The 13252-nt window shown below is 36.2% G+C and overlaps 1 protein-coding gene across 1 annotated transcript; it reads left to right on the top strand.

Annotated features, from left to right (window-relative positions):
- Window positions 1–12112: 12112 nt before the first annotated feature.
- On the top strand, window positions 12113–13252 carry LOC131630749 (uncharacterized). Its single transcript, XM_058901500.1, has one exon. It carries the CDS (start codon window positions 12113–12115, stop codon window positions 13250–13252), a length of 1140 nt encoding a protein of 379 aa, XP_058757483.1.

The raw sequence follows: 13252 nt of genomic DNA, 5'->3' as shown, positions 1-13252 counted from the left end.
GATTTTGGTGAAAGTTCTTCTTGGTGCATCTGGTCGATGCGTATATTTTGGCTGTTGATCTTTTTGAGGTGCAGATGCGGAGATCATAACTGCCCCTACAGATTGATGCTGATCACTTTTGTGACTTGTCTGAATTTGCGCTGTATTGACCTCATTTCTGATGGGCCTTTTTGTAGTACCAGAGGAGGATCCTACTTGAATTTTTCCATTTCGAATGCCACTTTCGACACGTTCTCCGGTCAGTATTAGGTCAGTGAAACCTGATGATGAACTTCCCAGCAAATGGCTATAGAATGGGCCAGTTAAAGTGCCCATGAACATGTCGACTAGTTCGCGATCAGATAAGGGTGGTTGAACCCTTCCAGCCATATCTCTCCACTTTTGTGCATACTCTTTGAAACTTTCTTTTGGTCCCATAGACATGCCTCGCAATTGAGTACGAGTGGGTGTAAGATCAGCATTGTATTGGTACTGTTTGTAAAAAGCAGCAGCTAACTCTTCCCAAGTATGAACCTTGGTATTTTCTAGCTGGTAGTACCATTCGAGTTGTGTACCTGACAGACTTTCTTGGAAAAAGTGAATCCACAATTTGTTATCTGTTGTATGAGGTTGTATCTTCCTCACATAAGATCTCAAATGTAGTTTTGGACAAGAAACTCCATCATACTTTGCAAAGGTTGGAACTTTGAATTTTGGAGGGATGACAACATCCGACACGAGTCCCAGATCATTGAAATCTAAGCCAGGTATTTTTTGTATTTCCATAGCTTTCATACGATCCTCCAACTGTTGGTATTTGTCATCATCCTGTTCGTCTCCAGAATGATCTTCTTCTTCATTTGAAGAGAGAGAGGGTTTAGCAGAACCCTGGTTGCTTTGATTATCTTCTTGTTCACCATCACCGACTATTTCAGGGATTGGTGGCTTTTTGATCTTTTTGACAGGGATCTTGATCTTCCTTCTCAGGTAACTCAAGCCTGCAGATTCTTTGGGCTTCTTCTTCTTCTTGAGTATCAGGGCTTTCAGCTCTTGTTGCCCCTTTGCCAGTTCCAGAATTGCCACTTGAACTTGGGCATTCTGTACTTCGAGATTCTTGATGCTTGCCTCAGATTCCATCTCTTCTGACTGAAATAAACAGCGAAGAGATGAGAAACCCGTCATGAGAACCTGTTATGAAATGTGTATGACTGGATGCCATGTATGCAATGTGTATGCAATGTATATGAATGCAATGTATGAAATGCAATGTATGAAATGCAATGTGTATGCAATGCATGTGAATGCATGTGTGCAATGTTTTCAAGGATCATAGAGTCTAGATTTGTTAAAGAAGCAACAAACGTTAGTTAATCAATTTATTCTTTTTTCTTTGCCTCATTTGGGCTTACAAGACAGAAAATAAAATAAATGATCTTTCAGGTCTCCCGTGGGCGCTTTTTCTTTGTCCCCAGGAATGCGTTGATTCTTTGTTCTTCTTGAAGCTGTCTGGTGAGCTCGAATAGCCTTCTCTCATAGTCCTGACAGTGTTCTTTGAAGGTGTCTCTTTCCTCTTTGAGTTGAACCCAGGATTTTTGCAACTCTTCCAAGTCAGTTGGCATATCCGGGTGTAGAATAACTTGAGGTTCGTAACCTTCGACTTCTGATTCGATAGTCACAGGTAGAACAGCGGGATAGGGCATCATGAGTTTTTGAGCATGAGTACGCACCCATCTGAGGTAAAGTTCCATAGGAATAGAATTCCATTGCCCCAGAGTTTTGCTTTCTATTCTATAGACACTGTCCCAAGCCTGTATGAATCTTCGTCGGTGTCTGTGAGAATCATTCTCGTAATCAAACACAATGCCACGGATAATCATGTCATGAGGACCGTTGCTTCTTGCATATCCGAATTGGCGTAGAGCTAGAGAGGGATTGTAAGTGATACCTCCTTTAATGCCAAGGAGTGGCACATTAGGGTATTCTCCACAATGATCAATGATAGTAATGTCTCTTTGAAAGAAGTTGTTCCATCGGATATCTGAATGAGATAAAGACATGATTCTGTAAGACCATTGTGCTCTTTGTTCATTTCTCAGTACTGATCGGGGAAGATGACATGTAAACCACCTAGCCAGCAGTGGTATACAGCACATGAGAGTTCCTCGCTTCTTCGTGGTACGAGTGTGTAGAGAGTGTAGGATGTCTCCCAGCAATGTTGGTACCCGGGTTGCGAATTAGGAAAAGGTTGATGATGTGTACACTTATGAACTGGTCGGAATTAGGGAACAAAACCAACCCATAGATCAAAAGAGCCATAACTTCTTCAAAAGCTGGATAACTTTTGTTTTCTAGCAGTAGTCGAGCCTTTTCCAGTAAGAATTTGGCAAGCAAACCCTCAACTCCACTCTTTGTTTCCCAATTGGATTTGATTTCTGACTTTTGCAGATGTAAAGCAGCAGCAATGACTTCAGGTTTTGGTTTTCTTTCTAAACCAGTGAAAGGTAATTGATCTCGGATTGGTAATCCAATTAATTCAGAGAATTCTTCCAAAGTGGGTACCAACTGGTAATCAGGAAATGTGAAGCAATGATGTTCAGGGTCGAAGAACTGGAACAGGACCCGTATCATGTCTTCTTCAAACTTTGAGGTAACCAAATGGAGTAGGTGACCATGCTTTTCAGTGAATTGAGCATTCCTGGGGAATTCTGCTACCAAGACTTTGAGTTCAGATGGCACCGTTGAGATATTGATTCGGATGTAATCTCTGGTGGCGGGAGCCATTACCTGCAAAAACAAAAGTAAACTCTTTGATCCTTGAAATGTGTAGTGAAAAATGATGTGTTTATGATGCAAACATGTGGCACACAAAAACAAATCAAACAATAGCCTTAGGTTTAAAGGCTTGCATGAGGTTGATAGGTGATACCCTCCCCTCTGAAGTTGAGTTGGTTGAAAACCTGTCCTAGAATAGTATTCGGGTTCTATGATCCTTGGAGACAACATCTCAATACGGCGCTCGGACGGCCGATCAAGAATATTCCTCGAGGATAACTAGCTTCGATCAATTTCAAAGCTAGCCACTTAATAGGCCACAAGTCAAGTTCAACTAAAAGGTTCTAAGACAAATTAGTGTTAATGACACTTCGGAAGCCTAATATACTCCTTGATCGCTTTCAAGGGACATCAGTATAAACCAAAGTATCACACTAACGATGACTACCAGATCAACCGTATCGGTACATGCCGTACAGTTTCCTTGGTCTATTGTCATATACTTAAGGTATCTCGAGATTCGGGTTAGAATCTTTCACACAAGCAAAGTACCCAAGCAAACCTGTGAAAAGTAAAGCAATCAGATCAAACAATTGAAAACATCGAAATGATCTATACTCTAAAGGTAACCCCTTTTGAAAACATTTTGAATTTGTAGTCCCCAGCAGAGTCGCCAGTTCTGTGGACCGTCCTTTCGGGCCATACCCCTCCGTGGGTGGGATACGTGAACTGACTCTTTTTTGTCGATCGGACGCTTTCGCGTCACTTTTGAAAAAGTTTACAGAGTCGCCACCGACCTTTTATTTTATCCAATGAAGGAAAGGTTTATAAAAGAAACAGAAAAAAGACCTTTGAGAGATTCTGGGTAAGGGGGTAGGTTATACAAAGGGAAGGTGTTAGCACCCTTTGTATCCATGGTTATCCATGGGCTCTTTAGTTTGCTTAGCTCATTTGCTTTACTTTTCAATTGATTCGGAATGCTTTACCTGTGTTTTTGAAATACCTTTGCAAATAGAATTTGTAATGATCCTTGTGCGGATATATACAAATGCTTGTTTATCTTTCGAAAGATGTTTTGAAAAGATCGTTAATTTTGTAATGATCCGTGTTTGGATGTATACAAAATATTGTCTTTTGGAAAATTCGTTTTAAAAAACAACAGTGTATGAGAATTTTGTTTGTTTTGATTTTGAGCAAGCAAACTAGGAGGTCTACCCTGAGTTAGGAGGTCTTTATCCTTGTTCCCTTTAAAAATCTATCCATTCGTCGGATATAAACAAAAGGTTCGATTTTGTACTCGAAACAGTAGAAATGTAACTTTGATTTTGAAAAGAGTGAAAAGGGGTTACCCTAGGAGGTGCAAATGTGATTGTGATTGAATTCAGATATTTATCTTTGAAGTTAGTGATCTGACGGTTCAGTTTTATCTTTGACATACACGCAGTTTATATGGGTGCTGGAAATTAAAATGCGGAAATGTAAAGTGCAGAAAGTAAATCTACGCTATTACATCGATTGTGCGGGAAATGTAAACTAGCCTATTTACATGAATTTGACATCCTATACATTTATCTAGGAATTTTAAATTGCAAGAAATAAAAGGCATATTTTTGTATTTTTGTGATTTATTTTAAATATAATTAATGCATTATTAATTAATTTAAAATAAAGAAAAGATGGAAATATGATTAAACCTAGCAAATAAGTTTAAAAATATGTACAAAATGTTTGTTAATTGATTTTAGAACAAAACTAATTTTTTTGGAATTTTTGAAATTTGTTTTTGGATATTTTAAGTTAATCAAAACATAATTATGCAAATAATTACACAAATAATTAAAACTTAAAGAGAAAATTATCCTAAATATGTACAAAATTAGTTTATGATATATAAACAATATTTAACACAAAGAACAATTTTTTTTATGATTTTTTGACTAATTAAAATAATTAATAAGCAAATATACAAATACATACTAATTAATTATGAAAAATATTGAAATTTTGAAGAAAAATAAAATATTTTTGTTTCATAAAATAATATATATTTTTAGAAGTCTAAAATATTTTTTTGTGGAATTTTTTGGATTTTAAAACTATTTTTAATTAATTTAACAAAGAAACTAAAATAAAATAGAAAATAAAATTATAGAAATAAAGGATACTAATCCTGTGTGGTTATTGACTGAGGGAGCATAATGAGCATGCGTGTGTGAGGCGTTGGATTGAAGATTGAAGTGATCCAAGGGTTCAGATTGTGAGGGCGCATGATGTGATGGTGGGGAACACACACTGAATCCAAGGAGATTCAAATTTTCTGCATGGGGCCCACGCTGGATTGACCAGCGAATGAGAATTGAGGGAAGGGCCACGCATGCAGTCAAAGGAGTCAACACTGGAGCTGGCGAACCACGCTTGGACGCGTGGTCGTCTTCAACCTCCGGAAGTAGGATTTTCTGCTTCAAATAGCGGGGGTTTTTAACCTCCTCTATTTGAACGATAAAATATGCAATTTTAGCAACCTTTGAACCTGCAAAAAGCAAACGTTAGCAATAGAAACAAGTGACCCAGATCCACTAATTAGAGTGTCCTGAATCCAAATATGTCATTAGTTTCGTGGTTTGATGCTCATAGCTATAGGTTCGAAGATGTTAAAGTATGAACACTCATAAGCTTATGTTAATGGCATATGGCTATCCTCACGTGGGAGTTGGCATGTTAAGGCCCAGATCATTTGCATAGGACCTTATGAGCATGATAGGATGGTTGGTTAGCATTGAAATCAGTTGTACATATGAAAACGAAAGTTAAGGCATATATACATGAAGAACATTTATATGCACTATACGACTCTCATAGGCCTATATTTATAGTTCAATCTTACTCTATAATGTTTGAGAAGATGATTAGAAAGCTTGGTTTGTATTAATATTGATTGGAGAATTGAATTTGAAATTTACAAAGTTTTGAGATTTTTGGAGAATTTTTGTGATGAAGAAGGCTATGCTCTTGTTACAAATCGTGTCCTCTCCTTGTTGCTGAAGTATGCTACTCCTTTTATAGCCCAAAGGCTGCTTGGAAGTGAAGCAAGAAGCTATAGTTGCCTTTGTTGAAAGTTTGGTTCTTTAATATTAAAAAACTTTGAATTTTTGACCAAGCCTTGACTCCATTCAATGCTCTTGCCTTGGGCATCAATCTTCTGCAGAAAATTGAAGATTTTGGAGGTGAGTCATACTTGGAGACCAAGTCACCAATTATCCATGCAATTTTCCTTTGATTTTAATCTTAAAATAAGATAAAATCATGTCAAAAATGGATAATATAGATGTGGGCTTTGTCTTGGTCGTGGGAGGCCCATAGTAACATGGAAAAGATGTTTGGACCACAAAAACTTGGCATCTTTTGGAAAAAAAACATTTTTGAGCAATGTTGATTTCATGCATTTTCCCAAAATTTAGCCAACTTCAACAAGGTGTAAATCCTTCAATTTTTGTCATATGAAGGAGATCTTGCACTTTTTGGAAACCTCAAAGAGTCCTCTAACCAATGTCTTTGGTCTCATGTCAAAATGATTTTTGGTTCTCCTTGTGTGTCCTTTTGAAAAAAGTGTCTTTTTGTTGACTTTGAAAATGACCTGTAATGTCTTTGGCCATATTTTTCAAATGGTGAATGCTATGACCATGGGATCAATTGCATTTGAAAGATAATTGAATTTCCTTCAAAATGAGCTTTGGTTGACATTTTTTGGATGAAGGATGAGAGAGTTATGATCAGTCAAAGTTGAGTTGACTTTTCAGGCAAAAACCCTAATTTTGAATCTTAGGGTTTTGTTGATTTTTGATCTTTCCTTGATGAATTGTGATCATCCAATGATCAAATGTTGAATCCTTTGACAAAATATGGACTTTGACAAAAAATTTCATTTTTGACTGTCAGTTGACTTTTTTGGTCAAACGGGTCGTCTGTTGACTGTTTGAGCTGCTGACGGTGCGTCTGAGTGAATTGAAGTTTGAAAATTTGTATGATGGTACTTTGAGATGTATGGATGTATATGAAATCCATTTGAGCTCTCAAAACTTGTTGCTCCTGTTAAAACAAGAAAAACCCTGATTAGGGACTGTCTGTATAGGAGGCAGTTAAGCGTACCTGATTTTTGTGCAGTGTTGAGTTTCTGCTAATCATGTGATATTCAGAAGACTTCTAACACAAAAATCTTGGAAATTTGAATTGTGAATGATTGATTTGATTGATTGTACAAATCACTGTGAATTGTACTGTCTGCAGTTTGTCTGTCAACCGACTGTTCGTGTACTGAAGCAGCAGTTAAAGTGAAAAATCAACAGTCAAAGTTAATTTTCTTTTTTTGTTGTTTTTGTTTTATGTTTGAAAAATTAAAGTTATTTACATGACTTGTTAAAAACACAGACATAATAAATAACTAATATATACTGTTACCAGTACAGTCTGAGTTTCCTGATTCTGCGCCTGCAAAAAGATTTAACTCTGTACCAATTGTGTCAGTACTATTTATCTGTAAATAAATAAATAGCATGTGTGAAGTAATAAACAGTATTTGGCGTTTGCGTAAGAATAAATTCAACTGCAAGCCAAATTACTGTATAAGAAAAATTCTAAAAACTAAGTATTTCATATGTCAGGATATTTGTTGAAATAAAAATCCATGATTATATGAGACCCTTAATTTTCAGATTGGAGTTTTCTTGAAAAATAGGTGGGCAAATTTTGGGGTATAACAGTTTCCATATAAAATTTTAATCAAATTTGATTCCTTCCAATCACATGATTATATTCCATTCTTATAACCCTAATTCACTATGATATATATAGGGATCATGCTCATAATATTGGTGGGACGAAAAAGAAGAAGAAAAAACTAGGGCTCAAGGTTACAAAAAGATTCAAAACTAGGGCAAGACCAAAAATCTTTCTCAGCTAATTTCCACACCAATGAATCATTCCATGGTATCTGTGAAGAACCCATGAGCTTATGCAAGTCGTATTTGAAGCCAGCCACGTGACATAACACCTTCATTTGTCTCCTTCGGTTTGCTAAGTTTCTCAAAAACTCAAACTCACGATTCATGCGTTCTCGATTGATCTTACGTGCATATATTTATTCATGATAATGTTTAGGACAATTTTGAACCATTTTTTGCAAGTTCTCACGCAGGACTGATGGTGTGCCATTGTTGAGGACAAAAGCTTCGATCTCTTCGTATCTATGGCTACGAGCGTTGTAACACCCTTCTAAACCCCGCGGCAATTTAAATAAATAATCAGAGTAAAAACATAAACACAAGGGTGCCACAATTATTTAAAATAATTAAACCAATCATGGTCAAAGTCATGCTTCATTAGGAAACGATTTAACAAAACACAATTATGTTTATCATAGCGGAATAAGAAACATCATCAACGTAATCAAATGGAAATATAATCCAACACCAAATAAAATAGAGAATTCTCATAAAACTCTATAATTATCTTCCCCCAGTGTTACAAGATCAAAGCATGACCGACACGACCCAACATAAACGGATAAACTCTACGAGTCATCCTCACTAAGCACTAATGCCGCTACTCCTCAATCTGAAAATGACAACATGTAAGGGTGAGTCTCATTCTCAATTAGTAAATATTATGCAATTCATAAACAACTAGCATCATAATATACCGTTCACCCAATTATACACATTCAGATTCACATCTATTATTCATCAAATCACACAATAATAGATTACGATACAAAACACAGAAATCCACATAATCATGCTATGACAAAATGCATATGACACAACTGACACTATGCATGTGGTACCAAAATTCGTGAATCACATTCACAGGACTTCTCTCCTCAATACTGCCCTTTAATCGCTCACACCCCACATGGGCACACGATTAACCTCATCGCTCACACCCCCATGGGCACACGATGACTTCTTACTAATCTCCACACAATGGGAATTAGCCACCAACGATCCACTCATCAACGGGATCCATCATCAAATGCATATGAATGAATGAAACACACATAACATACTTAAAACATCACCGAATCACGATGAACAACTCAGCTTAACACCACATCACCGAATAAGTATGTACATGTTTTCAACATCATTCAAATAGCCATGCATTCATCACAATCACAATATTAATCACAACCAATTCATCATCACATCAAACACATTGTCACACCTATCTCATATGCACACAATGTTCAATTCTCATTAAGTAATTAAATCGAGTTTTAAAGAAATAAAGTCGGCCACCGCCCATATTCATCATTCATCATATAAAACATTTAATTACTTGCACAACGCCCAAAATGGCACTAAGAAATGATACACGGATCAAAAGATACGTTATTTTAAGTTTTAGAAAAGTTCACACACAGCAAGGTTTGCTCAGCGAAGCAAGACAGAAGCGAATCCTTCAGACCTCCGCTCAGCGGACCTCTAGCGACGTCCAACAGAAGCAACCTACGTTGGGACCTCCGCTCAGCGGACCCCCTCCACTCAGCGGACCCCCTCCGCTCAGCGGACCCCCTCCGCTCAGCGGACCTGCGATTTCAGCAAACCCCAAGTCTGCGACAGACCCTGCGATTTCACACCCTTTTCACCCAAAAACGATTCCAGACATCACATACAGGCATATAATCATCATACATTCAATTATAAACCACAAAACATCATTTGAACGCATTATTAACCAAATAGTTCACACAATTATCATCAATTCAATCCAATTATAACAACCTAACCTAACAACCCCAATGTCTAATTGAATCAAACCATACATCAATCTACCTATTACCTAAGACCACATAAGAGATACTAAAAGGAAGAGTCCTCCCTTACCTCGATGAATCTCTTGAATGCTCTCCTTCCGGTTCCACGTTCTTGCCTCTTTCTCTTCTCTTGCCCTTTTCATGTGTTCTTCCTTTTTCCCCAAATGGTTCCTTTTTTTTCTTATTTTATGAAAAATAAAATAAAATAAATTAACCACAACTTAGTAAAAGGCCTAACCAATTAGCACCCCTCTTTTACTAACATCACACCATAAGCCCAATAGCTCTTACTCCATCATTTTCCAATTAAATCCAAATAAAATACTAAAATTCCAATTATTTAATTTAAATCCAAATTAAATTAATAAACTGAAATTACGGGATGTTACAAGCGTTTTCAGCCAAAACTAACCCCTCCTTTAAACTCAGGGAGTCATAATTAGGTAATCTGGGTTCCCATGAACGGCTCTTTGTTGTTGTTCTTCGTGTTTCAGATGCGCAGGTTTGATGAAGGCGGCATGGCAAGAAAAATCGCAGCTAAAGCCATGGATAAATCCGCAGGAAATCTGGGCTCAGATTTTGTTGAGGACGATGAACAGTGTGACGCATGGCGCAGAATTATTGGTGGGTCAGCGAATCCAGTCCTCTCTCCAAACTCCATTGGCCGGTCAATGTTCTCAAGCCACTCTCTCCTCTTCTAATTGGATCACGCATGAACATGAGGGTCCCACTCTAGTTTATATATTGACTTTTCAGTTTCTTTGCATTAACACATTATATTTTTATTGTGTGGTTATATTACAAAGGAACAAAAGCAGCTTTGAATTACCAGCACCCAGGTTTGTTACTTTCCCTTTTCTTTTTCTTTTTTTATTTCTTTTCTTTAATTTTTGTTATCAAAATAACTCTTTTAATTAACATAGGATAATTAGTAATTAGAATTAAGTTAAATAATTAGATAATTAGTTTAAATAATTAGTTTAATTTAGAGATTAATTTTAGCCTAATTAATTAATTTAGGTTAGTTTTAGGTTAAATAACTTAACAATTTAGGTTTAATTTTAGGTTATATTGATTATAAATAGATTTTAGGTTTAGCCTTAATCAAAAACCCATAGGTAAACCTTAGAAATTATCAATAAAGTAAGAGTTAGGTTTTTTAACCCTTAGGTTTTAACATTTAGGTTTGTCTAGGTTTTTTAGCCATAAGGTTTTTTAACCTTGATTTTTTTAAAGTATATTTTATTCGCGATTTCTCTCATCATCTCTTACTCCAGTGTATGTCGCATGCCTTTGATTGATTTCTTTTCTTTATTTTTGCCATTTAAATTCTAGAAAATGTGTATAGGTTTGCAAAAGTTTTTTATGTAATAGTAATTAGGGCTTTAACTTCCGCCTTTAATTTCTCGCATTTTATTTTCCTTTCCCCTGACGGGTTTTTGACTATGTAATCCCCCTCCCGAAGCCTTGTAATAGTGTAGGAACATTTATATTTTTGCCTTTATTATACTGCGTGGTTACTAATATAGGGAGTGATAAGCCTGCTAATTGGACCTAGATCACTAATTATAAGATAAATATAACTGAATTGAATCACATGATTGTTGTGTTAAAACACTTCTTAGTTTTGAGGACAACATGTTATCATCCTAACTCCTCTAACAAGTGTACCTTGCAGGTCCTCTTATTGTTTAAACTCATATATTTTGTTTTAGCTTTAACATGATCTTATCAAAACATGGGCAAAAGTATTTGGTTCAAATGACAGCATATTCCATCCAATCAAAATAAACCAACTTGCATCTATTTAAAAGATAATGATCATCTACTCAAAGGACTATCTTCTGAATCCTCAAAGTACACATCCAGCTAAGACAGACTGCTCTTGTACTCAAAGGACTATCTGTTGATATCCTCAAAGTACACATCCAGCTAAGAAAGATATTTTATTGCCTTGCAAGTACAAACAGACATATTCCTTCTTGCCTCTATATAACTAGCACCTCTTGCAAAGAACAAAATAACTTTTGACATTCAAGCTTAATCTCATTTTGAATCAAAGTCAAAAAGCTTATCTTATTCATAAGAAGAGGAAGAAATCCTATCACTGCCAAATAGTGAATCATCTGGAAATCATCCATTAAATACTTTTGTATATCCTCAAGAGATATAAAATCTTGATTGTAACAAGAGAGATAGAAAGTTCTAAAGTGATACTTTAGTGTGTGTAAAAGCCTTTTGAGGTTGTGTAAAGCATAACATCTTTATCCCTCGTTTAAAGGATAAAAGTGTAAGATATAAGAAAATCTCACTGTGTGTGAGGACTGGACTAACCCTTTTGGTGAACCAGTATAAACCCTGTGTGTTCTTTATTACCAGTCCTATATTTCTTTATATCTTACTCACACACTTAAACTAAAATTCTAAGAGGTCACTATTCAACCCCCCCCTTTCTAGTGACATTTATTACCAACATTTGGTATCAGAGCTCGGGCTCTAAAAAACTGCACTTAACCGTGTTAGAGTAAAACGATCACAACAACCCAAAGAATGGCTGAACAAACAAAATTCATTACTGAAGGAGGATCATCCCACAGACCTCCACTCTTCAATGGAATTGACTACTACTACTGGAAAGGTAAAATGAGACTCTTTCTCTTATCTCAAGATATAAATATGTGGTCCATCATTGAAACAGGAAACTTCACTCCAATGACTGCTCCAAATGACGCCGCTCCTGCTGCCCCAAAACCTCAAGCGTCCTGGACCCCTGAAGAGAAAAACCAGGTACTCTTAAACTCAAAAGCTCAATTTATTTTATCATGTGCTCTAAGCAGGGAAGAATACGATAGAATTGAAGAATGTAACACTGCCAAAGAGATCTGGGATAAACTCAAAATTCACCATGAAGGAACAAGTCATGTTAAAGAAGAAAGAATAGATATGGGAGTAAGAAAATTTAAAACATTTGAAATGAAAGAAGATGAAACTATAGACAAAATGTTCTCCAGATTTACAATTATTATTAATGAATTAAGATCTCTGGGAAAAACTTATTTTGTTCATGAGAGAATAAGAAAATTACTCAGATGTCTCCCTAAAGTATGGAGACCAATGGTTACTGCTATAACTCAAGCTAAAGATCTGACAACTCTACCGGTTGAGGAACTTGTTGGTTCTCTTCGTGCTCATGAATGCATCATTCTAGAAGATAAGCCACAAAAGAAAGGAAAATCAATTGCTCTCAAGGCTGCTCAAAACTCAAAAGAAACTCAAATGAAAAGTGAGGAGTCAAATGAAACACCTTCTGAAGACGAGGATGATCTAGCACTCATATCTAAATGCATTCAGCAAATGGTATTTCGAAGAGGACAAAACAAACGACCATTTAGAAGAGATCCTCAAAAAGCTGAGATAGACAAAAGCAAAATCACATGTTATGGATGTAACAAAGTTGGACACTTCAAAACTGAATGTCCTAAAAAAAAAAGGTTCGTCAAAGGTACACCATTCAAAAAGAAATCAATGATGGCTTCATGGGATGATTCTGAAAACTTAAATTCAGACACTGACAAAGAAGAAGCAAATCTATGCCTTATGACTACCTCTGACTCTGAAGTAAGTCCTCTTATCACCTGTAACACTTGTCATGAAATGAACTTTATGTTTGACAATCTACTAGAGGATTAA

This window comes from Vicia villosa, unplaced genomic scaffold, assembly GCF_029867415.1.
Source record: "Vicia villosa cultivar HV-30 ecotype Madison, WI unplaced genomic scaffold, Vvil1.0 ctg.000731F_1_1, whole genome shotgun sequence".
Lineage (NCBI taxonomy): Eukaryota > Viridiplantae > Streptophyta > Magnoliopsida > Fabales > Fabaceae > Vicia > Vicia villosa.
Note: the sequence above shows the minus strand (reverse complement) of the source record. Positions and strands in the feature narration are given on the sequence as shown.

Bases quoted from the DNA above. Each gene is read 5' to 3' on its own strand.
- LOC131630749 (XM_058901500.1), top strand. From the start codon at position 12,113: ATGGCTGAACAAACAAAATTCATTACTGAAGGAGGATCATCCCACAGA.